This window comes from Pan paniscus, chromosome 4 (genome assembly GCF_029289425.2).
Source record: "Pan paniscus chromosome 4, NHGRI_mPanPan1-v2.0_pri, whole genome shotgun sequence".
Lineage (NCBI taxonomy): Eukaryota > Metazoa > Chordata > Mammalia > Primates > Hominidae > Pan > Pan paniscus.
The window spans coordinates 42,134,176-42,148,151 of NC_073253.2; the positions used below are offsets into that span (position 1 = coordinate 42,134,176).

Consider the following 13,976-nt stretch of genomic DNA (forward strand, 5'->3'; position numbering starts at 1 on the left):
GTGCAGTAGCATTATGTCTAAAAAACAATGTATATACCTTAATTATAAAATACTTTGTTGCTTATTGCTTAAAAATGCTAGTGATCATCTGAGCCTTCAGCAAGTCATAATCTTTTTGCTGGTGGAGGGTCTTGCCTGGATGCTGATGCCTGCTGACTAATCAGTATGGTGTTTGCTGAAGGTTAAGGTGGCTGTAGTCATTTCTTAGTAAGACAACAGTGAGGTTTGCTGCATAGTTGAACTCTTCCTTTCATGAAAGATTTCTCTGTAGCATGAGATGATGTTTGATAGCATTTTACCCACAGCAGAAGTCAACTTTCAAAATTGGAGTCAATCCTCTAAAACCCTGCTGCTGCCTTATCAACTACGTTTATGAAATAGTCTCAATTCTTTGTTGTTGTCTCAACGATGTTCACAGCATCTTAATCAGGAGTAGTTTCCATCTCATGGAACAATTTTCTTTACTCATTCATAAGAAGCAACTTCTCATTCATTCCAGTTTGATCATGAGATTGGAGCAATTCAATCACATCTTCAGGCTCCACTTCTAAATCTAGTTCTCTTGCTGTTTCCTTCATGTCTGCAGTTACTTCCTCCACTGAAGTCTTGAGCCTCTCAAAGTCATCCAAGAGGACTGGAATCAACTTCTTCCAAACACCTGTTAACATTGCCATTTTTACTTCCTCCTACGAATCACAAGTGTTCTTAACGGTATCTAGAATGATAAATCCTTTCCAGAAGGTTTTCAATTTACTTTTCCCAGATCCATCAGAGCAATCACTATTTATGGCAGCTGTAGTCTTACAAAATCCATTTCCTAAGTAATAAGACTTAAAAATAGAAATCATTCCTTTATCCATGGGCTGCAGAGTGAACATTATCTTAATGAGCATGAAAACAACATTAATTTGCTTGTACATCTCCCTCAGAATTCTTGGGTCAATGAGCAGTAATATTTTTAATGGGATCCTTCTGAGCAGCAGGTGTCAACAGTGAACTTAGAATAATCAGGAAACCATGCTCTAAATAGATGTGCTCTCATGCAGGTTTTGTTGTTCCATTTCTAGAGCACAGGCAGAGTAGATTTAGCATTATTCTTAAGGGCCTTGGGATTTTGGAATGGTCAATGAGCATTGGCTTCAGCTTCAAGCCACCAGCTGCTTTAGCCCCTAAGTCAAGAAAGTCAGCCCGTCCTTTGAAGCTTTGAAGCCAGGCACTGACTTCTCCTCTCTAGCTGTGAAAGAATTAGATGGTCTTCCATCTAGAGGGCTGTTTTATCTACAGTGAAAATCTGTTGTTTAGCGTAGCCACCTCCATCAATGATCTTAGCCAGATCTTCTGAATAACTTACTGCAGCTTCTAAATCAGCACTTGCTGCTTCGCTTTGCACTTTTATGTTATGGAGATGGCTTCTTTCCTTAAACCTCATGAAGCAACCTCTGCTAGCTTCCAACTTTTCTTCTGCAGCTTCCTTACTTCTCTCAGCCTTCATAGAATTGAAGAGAGTTTGGGCCTTGCTCTGGATTAGGCTTTGGCTTAAGAGAATGTTGTAGCTGGTTTCTATCCAGACCACTCAAACTTTCTCCACATCACTAATAAGGCTGTTTCAATTTCTTATTATTCGTGTATCCACTGAAGTAGCACTTTTAATTTCCTTCATGAACATTTCTTTTGCATTCACAACTGGCTAATTATTTGGTACAAGAAACCTAGCTTTCAGCCCGTCTGGGCTTTCAACACACCTTCCTCACTAAGCTTAATTTCAAGTGAGCTTTTGATTTTGAGTGAGAGACATGCGACTCTTCCTTATACTTGAACACTTAGAGGCCATTGCAGGGTTATTAGTTGGCTTAATTTCAATATTGTTGTGTCTCAAGGAATAGGAAGGCCCAAGGAGAGGGAGAGAGTCGGGAGAATGGCCAGTGGGTGGAGCAGTCAGAGCGCACACATTTATCAAGTAAGTTCATCATCTTATATGAGCAAGGTTGATGGTGCCCCAAAACATTTACAACAGTAACATTAAAGATCACTGATTGCAGATCACCATAACTGATATAATAACAATGAAAAAGTCTGAAATATTGCAATAATTACTAAAATGTGATGTAGACACACAAAGTGAGCACACGCTGTTGGAAAAATGGTACTAAGAGACTTGCTCCACATGGGATTGCCACAAACCTTCCATTTGTTAAAAAAAAAAAATCTGCAAAGTCCAATAAAATGACGTCTTCCTGTACTCTTTTATGTACTCTTGTATTTGTTTGAAATTTTTTGCAATGTGAAAAACAACAAAAACAGCTAACAAGCTAGAATGGTTACTCATTATGTATTTGAACATTTTTTCATGTATTCATATCACATTTATTATTCAACAGAAACCAAGCATTGGTTGTGTAAAGGGCTCTGAGTGAGACATTTCAGTAAATGCTGAGTGGTGTGAGCTGCAGTCACTCCAGACAGTGCAGGTTGTGACGGGTGGGGACACTGCTGATATCTAGACCACATCAGCCTCTGTGTTGTGTGCTGGAGCCTCTCTCCTCTAGGTAAGTAAGAAGGTGTCTACTCGTTGGTTACTGTGAAGAGCTTCTGTTTAGGGGAACGGCCACCCAGCAGTATTCAGCTTCGGTGCAATCTACTCCACTGATCTAACAGTCATCAACAGCTAGTTGGAAGCTAGCAGAGGTTGCTTCATGAGGTTTAAGGAAAGAAGCCATCTCCATAACATAAAAGTGCAAAGCGAAGCAGCAAGTGCTGATTTAGAAGCTGCAGCAAGTTATTCAGAAGATCTGGCTAAGATCATTGATGGAGGTGGCTACGCTAAACAACAGATTTTCACTGTTAGTCATCTAACAGGACCGGAGAAGTCCCAGAGGTCTGAAGCTGAAAACAGAGACTCAAGGCCAGCTCTCCAGAAAAAAAAGGAGGCTTTATTTTTATGCTGTACCTAAAAAAGAAAAAGTAAGGAGAGCAGTCAAAGGGCTGGTTTTGTAGCAGACAGCCATGTGGTGAATTTGAAACTTACACCAGTGCCTGGCCTGCAGAGCAGAAGGGAATGTGACTGGGATCTCTGGAAAGCCCTCCACCTCTAGAAGGCACTCCCCAGAGGGCAGTGAAAACAGAGCCTCCTTGCACAAGAGATCCACCCTCCAGTGGCCCAAAAAGGAGAAAGAAAAGTCCTGAGAGCTTTGTGAAAGCTTCTTCCCCTTGGTGTCTGAGCCTTGTTTCTCAAACCTGGATGATCCCTTTCCTCTCCATCAAAACCATCAGCTGTTATCAGTCACTCTAGCCAAAAGACCCAGCCCAAATTGCTCCCAGGAGATAACAAGTTCTTAAGAAACTCGTGGCTGGGCGCGATGGCTCACACCTGTAATCCTAGCACTTTGAGAGGCTGAGGCAGGCAGATCACCTGAGGTTGGGAGTTTGAGACCAGCCTGGCCAACATGGAGAAGCCCCGTCCCTACTAAAAATACAAAATTAGCTGGGCATGGTGGTGCATGCCTGTAATCCCAGCTACTCGGGAGGCTGAGGCAGGAGAATCATTTGAACCTGGGAGGCAGAGGTTGCAGTGAGCTGATACTACGTCATTGCACTCCAGCCCGGACAACAAGAGCAAAACTCCATCTCAAAAAAAGAAAAGAAAAGAAAAGAAACTCGTTTCCTGTAATCAACAAGACCTTTTAACTTTATTTTTAATTCTGTGTAGATCCCCAGAGCGTGCCCACCACATGGCCCCTCTCCAGGCTGAGGATGGAGGAGAGGGGAGAAATAGCTCCCGATATTCTGGTCACTTAGCTCTGAATGTCACCAGCAAAGTGAATATTATACCCGTATATGCCCTCTGGGTCTTGCCCTAACCAGTCAATGTGCAAAATGTGATCGCAGCTCCCTCTTCAGAAAAACACTTCCATGGCTTCCCAACTGCTCTTTAAACAAAGCCTAAAATGTTTGCCAAGACTGACAAGGTTGACCAGGCCCTGTGGGTTCTGGCTGGACACCAAACCTTCAGGCACCCGCCTCGAGCCAGGGCTGCTTCCTCCACTGATAATCTAAGGGAGAAGAGCATAGCCAGGAGCTGGACTCCAATCAGTGCCCCAGATCATAGTTTCCCATGGTTCATCCCTGATGAGATACTGAGTGAAAGAATGATAAAAGGCAAATATCTGGACAACAAAACAGAAACTCTGTCGAGAATGTGTCCTGCTGGTCAGAGACGTAGCAAGGACCTGGTTGGAAGTCAGAGTTTAGGAGCCACTCAGTGGGCTTCCCATCAGATTGGCCCCTGAAATTCCCAAATAAAGAAATAGAGAGCATGAGTGGTTGTCTCAAAGCAAGAAAATCGGTGGGTGTAATTTCTTGGTTACTGGAAGGCACCTCTGTTTGAGGGTTGCAGCAGCAGAAAAATAAAAAGGTTTACACAACCTGCTGAATGCCTCATAACACTGCCTCCCACATGGGGCTCTGCCAGGCCCCTCCCTCCTGCCCTCTCCTCTTTGTCTAGGAGACAGCCACTGTTCCTTTAGCTCCTAGCACAGTCTCCACAGGTCCACAGACACCCTGTGAACAGTGCTCTCTGGGATTATGCAAGGCAATGACCCTGACTTCACTTCCGAAGCAAGCCTCATGACCCTTTAATGAGTCCAAATCCCTCTTAGGGCTACAGGACTTCTCAGTGGTGTCAGAGAATAATTAATAGACGATTAATACAGATAATGAATCCGTATCTTTCTCCCCAACTAGACTACTAGACTAGAGGCTCTGCAAGGGCAGAACCATGTATGCTCTCTTCTTGGTGACATTTTTAAGTTATATTTCCACCTGATGGACCCAGACCAGACACAGAGTAGATGCTCAATAAATAAATATTGCACTAATGAACAAATTCCTTTTTTCTGATCCCTGACTGCTACAGATCCTACTCCTACCTCGAGCTCTTGAAGCCGTTACCCCTGAAGCACTCTCTTTGGAAGCATAAGTGACCTCTACATTAGCACTTTTCCCTCTGTCTTGGAACAGGAATTGTTGGTGCCAGAAAATAACCGTCCCAACCCTCCAGGCCACCTCCCTGCATATCTGACTCTAGGCATCTCCAAGACAAACTGGCTGCTCTGCCCTACCCAGCTGTATGTGGGGATGCCCTTTCCTAATAACATTTTCTTTTTTGAGCTACTTTTGATGTTCATTGTAGCCCAAATTTATGAACATAAAATTATGGGGTGGGTGAGAATGGCAGGGGGCTGGGGAGAGACAGTGAGAGAAGCACTCAAGGTAAGGGTGGCATGAGGGGCCCAAAATGTCATCTGCTGGTCAGCATGCCACTGGTGATGCTCAGCCTGGTCCTTGTCACCAAACTTCTTCTCCAAAACCAATGGCCCTCAGCTAGGGACCAGTGTCTCAGGGATCTGCTGAACATAAAGCTAATTTCTTTAAATGAAATCATTTTCACTTATCACCTATCATCAAACATGACAGTGTATGTGAAAAGGTTTTGTCCCTAAGATATAACATAAATGACAACAATAATATACCAAGCTTACTTCACTCATAGCCTTGGAAATCTAGATACTTCTGATCAAAATTAGTAAAAGTTGCTCCATATACAAACACGATGTCAAAATTTTTTTAAGAATTGCTAAATCCTGTGTCTTCCTTTAGGATGTACCATTCTTACTTTGAGTGGCATTGCCTTTGAAGCCCAAAGCAAATATTTTCTTTTAAAACCTAATGGTTTTAAACTGTCTCTTCTGAAGTCTGTGAGTCAGTTCCAGTTGTTTATTACACAGCCAAATTCAGAGAGATTAAGGACACCAAAGTTTTTTTAATGAAGAAGATGAGTTTCTTTTAGTCATAAAGATTGTTTCTATCATATCATTCCCCATGTGTTGACATGGCAACTCTGCTCTGTCTTGCTCCACAGACCTACGAGTACTTAGGGAAGTCCTGTGTTCTGTCAGCCACTGGTCCCAGCTAGTTCATGCTTGGCACAGGCCCCAGCCTGGGGTGGACCAAGAGCCCACCCATGTACATCACACGTCAAGCTTCAACCTTGCAGAAGAGAACAGCAGCAGCCAAGGGTCACTGTGACTCAGTGATCGGGAAGGATGTATTCACAGCGCTATCCTATTATGGTCTATTTTGTGTAATTTAGTCAGGTATCCAATACTATTCCAGCAGGAGACATGATTTATTTTATTTCATTGCTTTGATGTTTTTGTTTTGTTTTGTTTTATAGTCTTTAAGGTACCCAGAGTCCTCAGAGAGGCCAGATGGCAGCTGAGTTGTTTGGGATTAGTGAGTCTGCTTTGGGGCCAAGGACAGCCACCAGGAAATCTCCAGCTGGGCCTGCTTTCTCTTCCCTGCTTCCTTCCCACCCGACTCTCACCTCTGTGGAAACTCCCAAAGTCTCAGAAGTCGTGATTTTTCTGTTGGCTGCTGGGGTTAAAATTGAGCCACCAATGCCTTCCTACAGAGAAGGGGGAGGGTGGTGGATGAAAAAGTGAAATTCCTGCTCCTGAACCTTACACAGGAGATTTCTTACCCGAGGGAATTTGAAACTGTTCCGGAGGAGAATTTCCCCAGCCCAGCCTAATTTTTACCAATCTGAGAAATTGCACCTCCCACTTCCCCTTTCCCCCCTTGAATGATCTCTGTCAGGCTGCCCGGGCACTGCTGTAACTTCTGAAGGTTACAACATAGAACACCACGGTTGTCAGGTAACAATGACGGAAACACTTGCTCCCTGAGCTGAGCATTGTGTTATTATATCAGAATAGCCTCTAGCGAGGGAGAGAGTATATTTCTTCATAAGGGGGAGGAGAGAAGCAGGCACAGGCCTCCTCTTCTAGCTGTGTGTCTTCTAGCTGGTCAACATCAGGATTGGGCCTGAAATGTGAGCAGAAAACACAGGTACATTATGGTCCAAAGCACCATTCACAGAACCAAGGCTGCCATCGTGGGCAACAGGCTAAGAAGAGATTCACAGTCTCCCAACACCTTATTCATGGACCAAACAGCCACAGATCATGAAGGAGATGGCTAGAAGGAGTGCATTCCCCCAGTAGACACGCCATACCTGTGATTTCCACCGTCCGCGAAAGAAGGGCAGCCCTCATCAACCACAAATGCAGAGTTATCTTGAGGGTAGATGGTGTAGTATTGAGGAGGACTTGACATGGCGGTTGCTGCCCCTCCAGAGGTTATGAGGCCGCAGGGGCTCACCACAGACTGCAGGTAGCTGGTATTTATCCCCATAGGCTCTGGAGAACCATAAGGAGGAGGGATGTACTGCACCACGGTGGCCCCATGGAAGGTGATGGGTTGGTTGATGCCAGTGAAAACAAATGATGGTCCTCCTGGTGTCTGTTCCGAGTCCGGGACCCTTTCCTCACTTTCTTTGCACAACTGGCAGGAGAGCATTTTGAACTTGCACACAGCAATCAGGATGAATGTCACCCCAACTGACAGCAGGACGGGCCCAAGGAGCTGGGTCCATTCAAAGTGGGAGACACCTTGGTATTTGATCCAGCCCATGACAGTGAATGTGATCCCCACCAGTCCCAGAAAGATGCCTGAGAAGAGCAAGGTGGCCCCCGCCTTGTCGTCATCGGACACCTGGATGTCAGCGGTGCTGGGTGTGTAAGGAGTGACGGAGAACACATTGACAGGGAAGTCCTCCAAGCGGCCGCTGCCCTGCTCCATTGCTCCTGGTGGGCTCACCCTGCTTCTTAGAGTGGAGAGGATTGTGAGAACCAAGGAATCACAGGTCCAAATTAGTTATAGAAGAACTTAGGGCTTGTGCTTAACAGGGTGTAACACACAGAGGGCTGGACCTTGTTTAGAAGAATAAAGGTCTGAGAAATGAAGCCTGAAGTTTTCTCATGTATTGTCAACAAGTGGAGGTCTCTGTTTTGCAAGTCAATGACAAGCTGTCTCTCTAATTCACATTCATTCATTCACACATTCAAAAATTAACTTATTGAGCCCATCTTTCTCTTTCTTTTTCTTTTCTTTTCTTTTCTTTTTTTTTTTTGTTTTTGTTTTTTTTTTTAGGGTGTGGGTCTCACTCTGTCACCCAGCTGGAATGCAGTGGCACAATGATAGCTCACTGCAGCCTCAACCTCCTGGGTCAAGCGATCCTCCCACCTCATCCTCTCCAGTAGCCAGGACTACAGGCAAACATCACAATGCTCAGCCAATTTTTAAAATTTTTTGTAGAGATAGGGTCTCATTATGTTGACCAGGCTGGTCTCAAACTCCTGGACTCAAGTGCTCCTCCTGCCTTGGCCCCAGGAGGTACTCTTCTATAGCAATTTAAGACGCTGCCATAAGACCCTGTTTTTGTCCTACACAACTTTGTAGAAATGGCAGAGCTCCCTCAAGGGTCTCCAGCAGTGAATGGGGCCCTTGATATATCCACACATGCACAGGAGTCTAACCTGATTTACCTAGTGGTTCAGCTCATTAGGAATAGACAGACACCTATTTCTTGACTGCGTGTGTATTCCTATCTACTTCACGAACCCCTAGCTGTGATGATACTTAAACTTTAATAACAGTTCTCACAAAGCCCTGAGATCCTGTTCTTTTCTGGCCAGCCCCACATGCCTTTTGCTTTCTGCGTTTTGGGGAGTAATTCCAGCCTTGGGAGAGGAACAACGTCATAGGAAACCTTTTTATGCACTGCATCACTGCCAGGGGTTGAATAAGCATCAGATATGACCTGGCTCACTGGGACACATGCTTCGGACCCTCCCTCCATGGTGGCCACACAGTTCCTGGTCTTCAAGGTGAAACAACCAGCTGTGTTTTGGAACCTACTATGTTTTGCAACCAAACCCCAGTTGATGTAGAGAAGACAGTTTAATTTTCAATAACATTATCTGTCATTCATGACTGCAAAACTTCCAAACAGCCCCATGAGTTTCTTCCTCCACTGATTAATAACTGTAGCCTTCTTTCCTTCCTAGACAGATTTTATCCAAGCCGATGCTCTCTGCAGTAGTTAAATATTATATTAGCTCCTTTTGCAGAATTGAGAGGGCTGCCGTCTTGCCCTAAGGCAGGGCTTCCTAAACTTCCCTTGACAAAGAAATCACATGGGCCACTTTTTTAAAGGACAAAATGTGAGCTCCCATTTCAGACCAACAGAACCAAATATCCAAGGGAAGGACCTCAGATGATTCATCATCAAGAAATCTTAGGAAACCCAACCCCAGGTTAACCTTAAATGCTTCTAGGAGACCAAAGGACATTTTTCCCCATGAAAATGCCTCTCCCTGCTACAGGACAAGGCTTGTAATCTCCTACCTCACTGCCAAACAGATGGAAAAGCAAGCAGGTGACCCCTGAGGTATCTTCCTGGATGTGCCTTGGAGCAGCAAGGCTGGAGTGGGGTTGCTATAGGAACAGGCTGCCCTTTTTCCCACTGAGCTAGATCAGAGATCCAGGAAAGCCAGATTTTCTCTTTAACTATAAATTTCTGGTAAGTTAGCCTGCCATTATTTTCAGGTTCTTAACTCCTAAGTTAACAGTCAAAACAATCCCTGACATTTAGAAAAAAGCTAGGATCTCAAAACTGTTTTCTAAATCACTCAATTTATGTTTTCCATTTGCCTTTAGCTATATCCACTAAGAATAACTGGGAAGCCTGAGAGAGTAGAGGAAACAGATCACCCTCCTTTAGACAGCTCATGAATGCAAACTGGAACTGCTTTCAGAGCAGAAAGATCAGAAAGTTCTCCAATTACATTTTCAAGGTCCGTTTGACTCAGCTGCTTCTTCCAAAAGCCCCACCTCTGTCTAGATGGTAAATAGCAATTTTTTTTTAAAGCTAACCAACTGAATTCAATAGCATATTCAAAGGACTATATGCCATGACCAAGTGGAAGGCAAGGCTGCTTCAACATACAAAAATCAATCTATGTGATGCAGTATATTCACAGAATGAAGGGGAAAAAACCACACACGATCATCTCAATTGATGAGTGAAGGGGAAACATTTATTGAATACTTACTATGTACCAGGCGTAATTCTATACATTTAATATAGGTGACATAATTTCATTCTTTTAACAACCAGGTTACAGTCAAGAAAACTATGCTGATTATTAAGCTATGGTGACTCAGCTCCAAACCCACCTTTCTAAACTTCTCTTTGTCTCAGACTCTGCAAAGCACACTTTTCCTTTCCCAGGCTGCTCCAGTTAGGCTTTGCCAATAGGGGGTGCTACAGGGAGACTTCAAGGTGGGAGAAAGGAGAAGGCACTTAGCAGTTTCTATTTTGCTTGCTGTTACTGTCAGTGTCACTCCAACAACAGTTCTTCTTCCTGGCAGTAACAGTTCCAGTTTCCAGAACCCTCCTCCTGCCCTCCAATCAGCCTCACTGTGCCCCTTCAGGGAAACCGACACCAGCCACTGTTCTTTGTCCAAGCTCCTGAGATGCCAGCATTAGCTGAATGACATTTTCTACTCAGAGAGCTGCATCCCAGCTCCACAAGGGCCCTTATCCAAGCTTCTGCTTTCTAATATTAGCCCAACCTCTTCCTTTTGTTCCCCCAGCCTGTTTTCACTAAGTCTAAGTGTTCTTAGTGTTTATTTTTTGCCTTTTCGATCCTCCAGTATCTGTTAAACTAATTTCCTATATCAAATTCTCTCTATTAAAATAACTGGTATAGTTTCTGTTTCCCTAAGTGATTCTGACTGATATGTCGTATTCACAGTGGACTTAGGAAACACACCTGTGAAGATGGGATTCTGGAATTGATTTGGTCGTATTCTTGGCCTCAAATGTAATGCTGAGTCCTCATCAATGAAACATGGGATATTAGTAGATCATGGCATGAAGTGGCATCAAAACTAATAAAAATAGCACCTGTAGTAGGTTGTGATAAATTGCCTATTGGAGCAAATGCCTTGGGGACCAACTGGCTGCTACACTTAATCACTATGACAATAATGATGAACTGCAAGTTCTGTGGGATGGAGATGGCCACTTCAGAATGCCCTGCAATACTTATAAAAGGAAAAGTAACAAGCTCAGGTCTTTAAATTCAGCTCAAGTCACAGTCAGAGAACCAGAGAGTTTCTGTGGTGGTCCTAAAAGAAACTTGTATCCTATATTTACAGGGCTGACATCACCAAAAGTCAATGAAATTTAAATAGATATCTTTCTATATAGCTATACATCTGTGGAGGCTACAGCCACTCCCTCTTAGATGCTAACCCACCGTGTTCACTGCTGTCTAACTCGTTCCAGGAATGCCTTTAAAATGCCTGTTTTGGAAGGGGAACATCACACACCAGGGCCTGTTGGGTTGGGGGAGGGGGGAGGGATAGCATTTGGAGATATACCTAATGTTAAATGACGAGTTACCGGGTGCAGCACACCAACATGGCACATGTATACATATGTAACTAACCTGCACGTTGTGCACATGTACCCTAAAACTTAAAGTATAATTTAAAAAAAGTCTGTTTTATCTACTGTTCCTTGCATGAGAGCATGTACTTACTGTAAACCCTGCCCTTAGATCAAAACAACTTTAATGTTATAGTACTTACCATAAATCCTGACCTTAAGCAATTGTTCTACACATCCCTTCTGAAGCATACATACCCTTTCCCTGAGGTATGTAAGCTCTGGGTCTGGTGAGTAATGGTATAGGATCCACCATCTTGTCTCATGGCTTCCAGGAGCATGGCCTCTGTTCTTAAGTCCCTATTATATGTTCCTTTCTGAGAAACTGGATTTGTCAGCCTCTTTCCTCAGCCTCTTAGCTTCCTTGGCCTTTGAGGATAGGTTTGCATAGAGCTGCTTACCATGGAACAGTATCTATATCTACATGCGATTGGTTCAGTTTCTCTGGAGAACCCTAATAGACAATGATACTTAAAGTATCTATGGTAAGTAGTGATGCTGTACAGAGTAATCATAGATAAAACCACAGCACAGGCCTCCAGGGTTTTAGAGAAAATCCATGCTGCTTCTGCAGGCAGCTATTCTTCTTTTGAGACACAGCTCATGATTCTTTACTGGGCCCTGGCTACTGGGCCCTGCATCACCCTGGGACACTGAATGACCCCTGAGCTGCCAATCATGACCTGAGCATATCTGACCCACACAACTGTAAGTTTGAGCATGCACAGCAGTGATTCATTATCAAGTAAAAATGGTATTTAAGAACTTGGAAATGAGCAGGTCTAGAATTACAAGTAACTACATAAACAGGCGGTTCAGAGCCTTACACTTACTCTTACTGTGTGGCATCTTCTCCTACAATCCAAACCTATGGCCTAGTAGGGAGCTCTTCCCAGCTAGATGACTGAGGAGAAAAAATCTTAGGTCTTGTGTATACGTTATTCTGCACAACAGTGGACTGCTGAAGCATTATGACACCCATCAGGAGTGTCCCTGAAAGATACTAGAAATAGGGTAGAATGGAAATCCTAGCGAGCAGAACTTCAAGCAGGACATTTGGTTGTCCATGTTGTCTGAGCTGAGAGATGGCCAACAATACAATCGATGTTGGTTCATAGGCGGAGGTGAATGGTGTCCTAGGTTTCAAGGACTCAGAAAGAACGAGATTGGAATGTGAGTAACAGGAAGTATGGTGAACAAGTATAAGGATATCTCAAAGTGGGCACAGAGTGTAAAGATAGTTGTGTTCCCTGTGAACACTCACCCAAGGGCATCCACTGCAAAGGAGGCTCTACCAGTCAGGTGAACAAGCTGGTGTATTCTGTGGATATCAGTCAGTCTTTTCCCCCAGACATCAGTGTTTCCTTGATGAGCCCATGTACACAGGATGCAGGCTACCATGATGAAAGGGATGAAGGCGATGCATGAGCTTAAAACTAGTAGCTAATCTGGCTACCATCACTGTTGAGTACCTAACCTACCAAAAGCAGAGACCAATGCTGAGCCCTCAGTGTGGCACTATTCCCTGAAGATCACAGCCAAATATCTGATGGCAGCTGGATCATGGTGGACTCCTTCCAGGAGGGGCAGCAATTTGTCCTTACTCAACTAAACACATATTCTGGGTTATGGATTTGCCCTCCCTGACTTTAATACTTCTACCAGCATCATCGTATATGGTGTGCAGAATGCTATATTCACCATGATGGTATTCTGCAAAACGTCACTCCTGATCAAAGAACTTAGTTCACAGCAAAAGAAGTACAGCAATGATCCTATGCTCATAAAATTCATTGCTATAATTACATCCTCTATCATCCAGAAGCAGCTAGCCCAATAGAATGGTAGAATGGCTTACTGAAGGTTCAGTTATAGCACCAGTAAGGAGATATCACCCTGATTAGATAGCATCTTGGGTAGGTTCCCTAGAAAGAGATGCTGAGGGGGTCACTTGAATGCCATAGATTTGTTGGAGAATGCTCTAGGAAACAATGCCTAATGGGAGTGAGGGTAGCCAAATTGCACAAAGGGAAAAGTTGAACTATGATGCAGTTGCAACATAGGCTTCAGCTGAATGCTTAGGTCTTCCTGGAGCTTGAATGCTGCTTCAGAATTGTTCCAAATTGAAGTTAAGGTGCCAGGCCTTTGTATTCCCGTATCGGCCAGCCACTGGATGCAGGTTGCCACCAAGAGGAGGACATAATCTTGGTCAAGGTGGCCTTCTTTCCTGCTGAGGAAAATGCCCAGAGAGGAGTGTAGTATGAACGGTCAGCAGGCAACACTTCTGGTAGTTGGGGGAATAAATGCCTCAGTCTTAAGGTGGATCTGAGCAGTGTTCCACAGCATCCGCCATAGATGTCATTTCATCTCCAGGATGAAGTACATGCTTTAAACCAGCAAGCAATATACAGCATTGTTTCTTTCATTGTCAGAATACATGGGTCTAGAAATTAAGGAGAGAAAGTAGGAGTGACTCCTCTCACTATCACACCTGATAATCTACTCACATTATTTTTTCTGACTGTCTTTCAACTTTGACCTGGGAGGTCTTAGTCTTACT

The 13,976-nt window shown here is 43.9% G+C and overlaps 1 protein-coding gene across 1 annotated transcript; it reads right to left on the bottom strand.

Moving 5' to 3' along the window:
- Positions 1–5,887: 5,887 nt before the first annotated feature.
- Positions 5,888–8,871, bottom strand: TMEM174 (transmembrane protein 174). Its single transcript, XM_003810480.5, has 2 exons — positions 7,073–8,871; positions 5,888–6,882 (listed from the first exon to the last, which is right to left on the bottom strand). Exons 1-2 carry the CDS (start codon positions 7,696–7,698, stop codon positions 6,777–6,779), a joined length of 732 nt encoding a protein of 243 aa, XP_003810528.1. The 5' UTR covers positions 7,699–8,871; the 3' UTR covers positions 5,888–6,776.
- Positions 8,872–13,976: the final 5,105 nt, after the last annotated feature.

What these genes read in the sequence shown, in the direction of transcription:
- TMEM174 (XM_003810480.5), bottom strand. Translation starts at nt 7,698, where the DNA reads ATGGAGCAGGGCAGCGGCCGCTTGGAGGACTTCCCTGTCAATGTGTTC. An exon ending in GCGGACGGTGGAAATCACAG is followed by an intron (nt 6,883 to 7,072) that starts GTATGGCGTGTC and finishes CTCACATTTCAG; the next exon opens with GCCCAATCCTGATGTTGACC.